This window comes from Microtus ochrogaster, chromosome 17, assembly GCF_000317375.1.
Source record: "Microtus ochrogaster isolate Prairie Vole_2 chromosome 17, MicOch1.0, whole genome shotgun sequence".
Taxonomy (NCBI): domain Eukaryota; kingdom Metazoa; phylum Chordata; class Mammalia; order Rodentia; family Cricetidae; genus Microtus; species Microtus ochrogaster.
Genome location: NC_022019.1, coordinates 19,000,762 through 19,008,830, shown reverse-complemented (window position 1 = coordinate 19,008,830; position 8,069 = coordinate 19,000,762). Strand labels below are relative to the sequence as shown.

Sequence of the window (8,069 nt, the reverse complement as noted above, 5' to 3'; positions counted from 1 at the left end):
CTCTCTCTCTCTCTCTCTCTCTCTCTCTGCAATAAAAAACAAAGAGTTGATTCTTTGAAAAGATAAATGAAATTGGAAAACCTTGAGCGAAATGAATCAGAAGAAAGAACCAGTTTAATAAAATTAGAGATTGAGAAGGAAACATAACGGCGGACACCAACAAAAATCAGAGGATCATTAGAGCACCTTTGAAAACTATTATTCCAATAAATTGGAAAGTCTAGAAGAACTGGACAAATTTCAAGACATTCATAACTTAGACAATTAAACCAAGAACATATAAGCAGATCTACTACAAACAATGATATTGAGATGGCAATAAGTCTCTCCACTGGAAAAGCTCAGGTCCATTGCCAATATCACCAATGCTCCTCACACTGTCCCATGACTCAGGGAGGGAAGGAATGCCACCAAGACAAAACGAGAATCCATAGCTTCTTCAACTAGGGATCCTGGGAAAGCTACATATAGAAGAATGAAATTAGACTCCTGGTTTTCATCCCATAAAATCAATTAAACTTTATCAAAGTTTATAATGGATGATTAGAAACTGAAACTTCTACAGAAAAACATAGGTAGAATACTTTGAGGTAGAGGTATGATTCTTTTTCAGGAAGAGAAAGCCTCTGATCGCTCAGGAATTGAATGAGACTAAAATGTTCTGTATAGCAAATGAAACTCTTGAGTTAAGAGACAGCTATGGAATGAGAGGAAATCTTTGGAAGATATAATTTTTTATGTATCTAATATATAGATTACTGATAGAAATATAATTAGTCTAATCTTGATGCAGCCATTAAGGAGGTCCTGAAAAAACTAAAAAATAGAACTACTATATGACCTACCTGTATCCCTTCTGGATATATGCCCCAGAGACTATGCCAGCATATTGTAAAGATCCTTGTATATTTATGCTTATTGCTGCTCTATCTACAATAACTAAGTCATAGAATTGGTCTAGATGTCCATCAATAGGTAAATGGTTTTAAACGTTGACTACATGGTAAACCAAGGCAGGTGAGGTTGGTTACTAGTTAGGCTAAGCAAACAGTTTGAATACACAGTAGCTAGCAGTCTTAATTTGTAAGGGACCTTAAGGTATATTATTAATCTTGGCTATGAGATCCAACAAAGGTTCCAGTCTCTTAGAATATAAAAGATAGTTTCAGAATATTTCATTACCACACAGACAAAGAAGAACAATACTGTGTGGATGGAAGTTTCTGTACCATCCAGTCCCACAGCCATTCAGTCCCAAAGAAACACACAGAGTACAATTATAAACTGTTTGGCCTATTAGCTCAGGCTTATTATTAACTAGGTCTTACAACTTGAATTAACCCATAATTCTTGTCTGTGTTAGCCATATGGCTTGGTACCTTTTATCAGTAAGGCATTCTCATCTTGCTTCCTCTGCTTCTGGCTGATGACTGACTCTGCCTTTTCTTGTCCCAGAATTCTCTTAGTTTGGTTGCCCCACTTATACATCCTGCCTGGTTACTGGCCAATCAGCGTTTTTTTATTAAACCAATATGAGTGACAAATCTTTATAGTGTACAAGAGCATTATCCCACAGCATTTCTCCTTTTTTCACTCAAAACAAGACCCTGAATCTAATCTCATTTGTTTTGCTTTTTTTCCTGGCTGTTATTCATAACAACTTGTAACCTACACTCTAAACAAAGACAAGTGTCCATAATCCATTTCTCTTTCTTTTCTCTCCCAAGCCTATGAATATTTTTAAACACACTGTAAACTGTTTAGATGTTTTTTTTTCTTTTTCCCCCCTCTGAATCTGTCTTTACTGTATACCTTTATCTTTTTCTGACCACATTAGGCTTTAATCTGCTAAGCAACATGACTAGGATTAAAGCCACGGTTTTGGCAGATGGATCTGCCCCATTCCTTGGCCCCACTTCCTGGAGAATCTAGCTTTATGGTGGAGGTACTGGCCTAGCCACATTTTTTACCACAACTCTGAGTAGTTTCTAGATCCATGCCACCACCAAGAAGCAAGCTGCTGGCTGCTCATAAACCCCATGTAAGTATTCGATGACAGAGCCTCTGAAAAGAGCTGTGAAGGTTTTGCTGCTAATGCTGAGCTTCTCTTATAGGAGCAAACAGAGCCCACTCAAGACAATGCTGGTACCAAGAAGCTGTGCTTGATTCTGTTATTTTCTGTCTAGAATACTCTTTTAAAAAGCTTTCTTAGGCTTTATGTGGAAATTCTTGCCTAACATTTGGGTATCATATATGTAGACAAAAGTTTCTGTCCCACCTGGTCCCGCAGCCATTCAGTCCCAAAGAAACAGAAGCTTATAACTATAAACTGTTTGGCCTGTTATCTCAAGGTTATTATTAACTATCTCTTATAACTCGAATTAACCCCATAATTCTTGTCTATGTTAACCACATGGATTGTTACTTTTTTTTTTTTTATTTTCGAGACAGGGTTTCTCCGTAGCTTTTGGTTCCTGTCCTGGAACTAGCTCTTGTAGACCAGGCTGGTCTCGAACTCACAGAGATCCGCCTGCCTCTGCCTCCCGAGTGCTGAGATTAAAGGAGTGCGCCACCACTGCCCGGCTGGATTGGTACTTTTTATCAGTGAGATAGTCTCATCTTCTTCCTCTGTGTGTGACTGGTGACTACTCTGCCTTCAAGAAAAGTTTCAGTCTTTTAGAATATAAGAGATAGTTTCAGAATATTGTACTACCTTGCAGAAGGACAAAGAAGGACAATATTGAGTACTTTTTTTTCTTGTTTTTTTCTTTTTTCTTTTTTTCCTTTTTTTTGGTTCATTTGAGACAGTTTCTCTATATAGTCCTGGCTGTCCTAGAAATCTCTCCATAGACCAGGCAGGCCTCAAATTCAGAGATCACCCATCTCTGCCTGCTGAGTGCTGTGTGATTAAAGACATGCACCACCACTGCCAGGTTGTATAGTTTTTCTGGGGGGAGGGTTGTTTTGTTTTTTGAGACAGGGTTTGTCTTTGTCTTTAGCTTTGGAGCCTATCCTGGAATTTGTTCTGTAGATCAGGCTGGCCTGGAGCTCACAGAGATCCTTCAATGTCTGCCACCTGAGTGCTGGCATTAAAGGTGTGTGCCACCAACACTTAGCTTTTTGGGTGCCCACCACCCAGCTCCCAGATAATCAGAGAGATACTTACTCTTTCTTATGAATGTTGAACCTAAGTTTGGCTTATTTCTAGCCAGCTTTTTTTTTTTTTAACTTAAATTATCCTGGCTATCCTTTGCCTGTAAACTTTTACCTTTTTCTATTTCTACCATTTCTTTCCTTCTTATTCTGTATCTAGTTGTATGGCTGGGTGGCTGACCCATGGCATCCACCTCTCTTCCTGTTTTTGTTACCCCCTTTTTTCTTTTTCTTCTTTTATTTATTCTCTCTGCCTGGCAGTTCTGCCTATTCTTTCTCCTGTCTAGCTATTGGCTATTCAAGCTTATTATTAGACCAATCAGGTGTTTTGGACAAGCAAAACATCACAGTTTACAGAATTAAACAAATGCAACATAAAAATATGCAGCACATCTTTGCATCATTAATTAAACAAATAAACCACAGCATAAACAAGTATAACACATCTTAAAATATTATTACACAGCATGGTCTTTTAGTAATCTTATTCCTACTTTAGGCATCAGAAACCATGCTGTTCTGACATCTAACATCTAAATGTTAACATTTAGGAGAATCCCCCACTCCTTTATAAAGGGTTAGTTTCAATGAATACCTTAAGAGAAACTTCACATTTTCAGTATTGCACATATAATTGCCAGTCAGATGGTTGCTAGTTTGTGTTTCTCTAAGGTAGGGCAGGAGTGGTCACTAATCTTAGCTACGCATTAATAACCATTCTGCCAAGTTTAATGATGTAGGGAAACATACAATTTGCATTTTTGTGTTTCTTCTACCATTCTTTTTATAATGCAGTTTTTAGTTCCCTCAAGGTTAAACATTGACTTTGAAAGTCACAGAAAGGGCTAGGGAGTGTTGCTCAGTGGTAGAGTGCCTGCTTAACCAGGTAAAATGTCCTGGGTTCTATCTATAGTACTGGAACAACAAACCAAACTAGGTAGAAAACACTTCAGGAGTGTTTTCTTGATTTAATGGTAGAATGTGTGTATAATATGTGCAAGACTCTAGGTTTTAATGTAGTGACATTTCATTTGTATTTTAATAAATAAAGCTTGCCAGAAGATCAGAGAGTTAAAGAGCCACACTGATCAGACTTACAGACAAGGCAGTGGTGACACATACCTTTAATCCCAGGAGACATGCTAGTTTGTCATAGAAATCAGGTGGTAGTGGTGCATGCCTTTATCTCCAGCACTAGAGAGGAATGGTAGACCTGAGGAGACAACTCTCACACACAGTCTCATTCTGAGGTCCTGAGGTAGAGGTAAGAGCCAGTGACTGACTATTTTGCTTTTTCTTCAGGTTGGACCTCAATTTTTCTCCTTGGGTTTTTATTAATTGTGCTACATTCTTCCCTAACACCAGAACAAAAAAAATCATAGCTGACTATTGAACACTAGATTTTAGCTCCAAAACCACAGAGAAACCCTGTCTCGAAAAAAACCAAAAAAAAAAAAAAAAAAAAAAAAAGAAGAAATGTTTCATTTGGGGCTCACAGTTGCAGAGGGTTAGAGCCCATGGCCATCTTTGTGGAAAGCATGACACCACATAGGCAGATAGGCATGGCACCAGAACAGAAGCTGGAAGCATGTATTTGGATCCAAAAAAAGGAAGCCGAGAGAGCTAGCTGGAAATAGTGTGGCTTTTAAAACCTCAGAGCCCACTCACAGTAACACACTTCACACCTCCTAATCCTTCCCAATAGTTTACCAACAGGAAGGCAAAAATTAAATTATATGATCTTATGGAGGCCACTCTCATTCCAACCATGACATTAGGGTACTTAATTGGGCTAATTCTCTTGCTAAAGATACTAAACTAAAAAGAGGCAGAGTGAACCAGAGGGTTTAAAAAAGATTGTTTAAAATTTATAATTGAGAGCATTTATTGTGCTTAGAGAATTGCCTTATCTTATATTGAGAATACAGTAGAAGATAAAAAGTGAAGGATATATGGCATGCTTGAAGAATCAGCAGTTAACTAATTATGAATGAGCCTGGGAATTCCAAATTGAAAACCCTGAAATGTGTTACTTTTTTTAAAGCACTGATATGACCACAAATGAAAAGTTCTACTCAGGACACAAAAGTATTTTAAAAGGTTATATAAAATTACCTTCATGATATGCATATAATATGCCAGTATTAAAAAAAAACCTCAAAAATATCAAATACTTTTGGTTCTAAACATGTTAATTAGGAAATGTTCAACCTGTGATGACTCTTAGTGTGGTCAGCACTGTATTGTGGCATTTGATGGTCCTTGTCTAACTACTTTAAATTCTAATAAGTGCAGTATATACATAAAATAGTAAAAATATTGAAGTTGAAGTTTAATGTATAATAATCTCTCTCTCTCTCTCTCTCTCTCTCTCTCTCTCTCTCTCTCTCTCTCTCTCTCTTTTTCAAGACAGGGTTTCTCTGTAACTTTGGTTTCTGTTCTGGAACTAGCTCTGTAGACCAGGCTGGCCTCGAACACACAGAGTTCTTCCTGCTTTTCCCTCTTGAGTGCTGGCCTTAAAGACATTCGCTACTACCACCCAGCCTTAATGTGTAATATTCTATAGTTTACTTTTAGACAGGTCTTATTTTGGATGTGAACTCGGTGTTTTAAAATTAAATGTGCATTGTACAAAAGTTCTGTAGTGAAATCTACTTGTGTATCCTAAGAGAGATAACACTAGAAGGATAATTGCCAATTTCTTTCTTTTGAGGTTGAAAGTCTCTCTAAGCGCTACGAAGAGCTTTATCTTAAAAACAAAGATTTAGATGCAAGACTATTTTTGGATCATGATAAAACACTTCAGACTGATCCTATAGACAGGTATTGCAATGATATGTTTTTATATATTAACATGCTTTTTATATGAATTGAATATAGATTAATAATTACTCAGATGTTAGACTTTTACTAACTTAGAGATCTTTTAACAATATTTTATAATAGATTATTCTCAAATGTCTTTATGTAGTGCAATGGCAGTACTCTAAGCATACAATTTAGTAACTAATAGAGATTTAGTGTGAATTATGTACTATAACAGTTTCCTCTGTTTCTTTCCTTTCCTTTTTGGTTATTTAGGTATTTTTTTTAAATGTGTACCAAAAGAAAATGATTTAATTAATTAGTTTACTCAAGTAGTGTCTCTTTCATTCCATCCTATTTATCAATTGTTGGCCATATTGATATTAAAAAAAATTTAAGAAGAATATTCTCTTGACTTGTTAAGTAAGATTTTTAAGATAGGGAATGTCTGAGAATTATTATTTTGACTGGTCATATGTAAAGTTAATTTGACTCTTTTTAAAGAATATTTACTGTGCAATGAAAACAATATGATTTAGAAATTAAACATAGTAAAATGCCTTTAGTTTTATCTAACTAGAAATGAAATCTTTGGATAGCATAGTGCACTGAAAATTGTGAGCTGCACTGCTTTAAGATCCCAGACAGCTCGGTTGTTAAAACCACCAGCCAGAAAACACCTTTCACTGTCCAGGCTGTAATAGTCAGTGTTTGGTGTACCACTTTGCTACAAACTTGTGGAAAGAGACCCATGCTTAAGAATGATGGTGAAAAAAAAAATATTCAAACAGCACTTTATTCCGTATCACTTATCTTTTTGAGAACATGTGGATGATGCCCTGAATAGCAGGATTTCTTAATTATTGCTATTTATTACTGATCAATAACTGCTTTTTTGACCCATAACACAAATTGTAAATTTAGGTATGAGTTACTTTACTTATCATTTAGTTTTGAAACAGAGAGGACGCCACGAAAAAACAACCCTGATGAAGAGGCCAACATGGCTACGCCACACACTCCAGTTAGGTATGCATTTTCCTCTTTTCAGCTTTCATTGTAATTGTTTATTAAGTGCTGTATACGTGCTTCAGACTAGTTTGACTTGGTATTTGCACAACAAGTAAATATTTTATGACTTGCTTAGATTACAACTATTACTTGTTTATATTTATATATAAGGAACATAACCCAAAATATATGTTCCTTCTCAGAAAGAAAAAGATCAGCATTTGATGCTGCGTAACCTAGAGTTATTTTTATGTCCCTTCGTGACTCATATCCCACTCCAGAATCTGTTCCAGCTCTAGCTGTATGCTCCAGAGCATTTCTCAAGTCTGTGTGCTTTCCTCTATTTCTGCCTGCTCTCTCTACTTTTGTGCAAGACAGTGTTCTTTCTCTTGAATTTGGGCAGTAACTATCTGATAATACCCTTCATTTCTCACAGTTGTAGCTTTCCCTACCAACAAATTTATTCTCCACAGAGTCCCCAAATAATATTCTATGAATGTAAATCAAATCGTGTGTGGACGGCTGCTTAAAGCCTCTGGTTACTTCTAGTTGCCTTTGGTTTCTGTTGCCTTGCCAACCTCATTTTGTTCTTGGTTACTCTGTATTGGCCACATACTGGTCTTTTAGTTTTTGAACTATTAGTGCTTTTGTACTTGAAATATTTCATACTTGACATTCTCTATTGAAATTCTTTTTATGGACTGCTAACTATTCCTTTATGTTCATAATATAAGTATAAATCCATTTACATATTTATGTGTTTTTCACTAATACCAATAATAGCCTTTAAATTGCTTTCCATATGGTCATGGCTTTTCTGTTCACGATTTCGATAATTAAGACCCAGCATGGTGGTACATTGTAAGTAAGCAGTGATACATTTCAAATGACGATATTTATGTAAACAGATTCCTTTCCACACCAGCAGAGCTGATGAAGTAACAGGGATGATATGAAATTGTATTTCAACTGAATTTTACTAAAAGGTAGTATTACTATAAGAAAAGGCAGCCGGGCGATGGTGGCGCACGCCTTTAATCCCAGCACTCGGGAGGCAGAGGCAGGCGGATCTCTGTGAGTTCGAGACCAGCCTGGTCTAC

At 36.5% G+C, this 8,069-nt stretch overlaps 1 protein-coding gene across 1 annotated transcript in view; it reads left to right on the top strand.

Annotated features, from left to right (window-relative positions):
- Positions 1-8,069, top strand: part of Rb1 (RB transcriptional corepressor 1) — a 129,375-nt gene that overhangs the window by 49,943 nt on the left and 71,363 nt on the right. The window contains exons 10-11 of the mRNA XM_026783172.1: positions 5,867-5,976; positions 6,910-6,987. Of these exons, the coding sequence (XP_026638973.1) occupies positions 5,867-5,976; positions 6,910-6,987 (188 nt within the window). The remainder of the gene's footprint in view (positions 1-5,866; positions 5,977-6,909; positions 6,988-8,069) is intronic.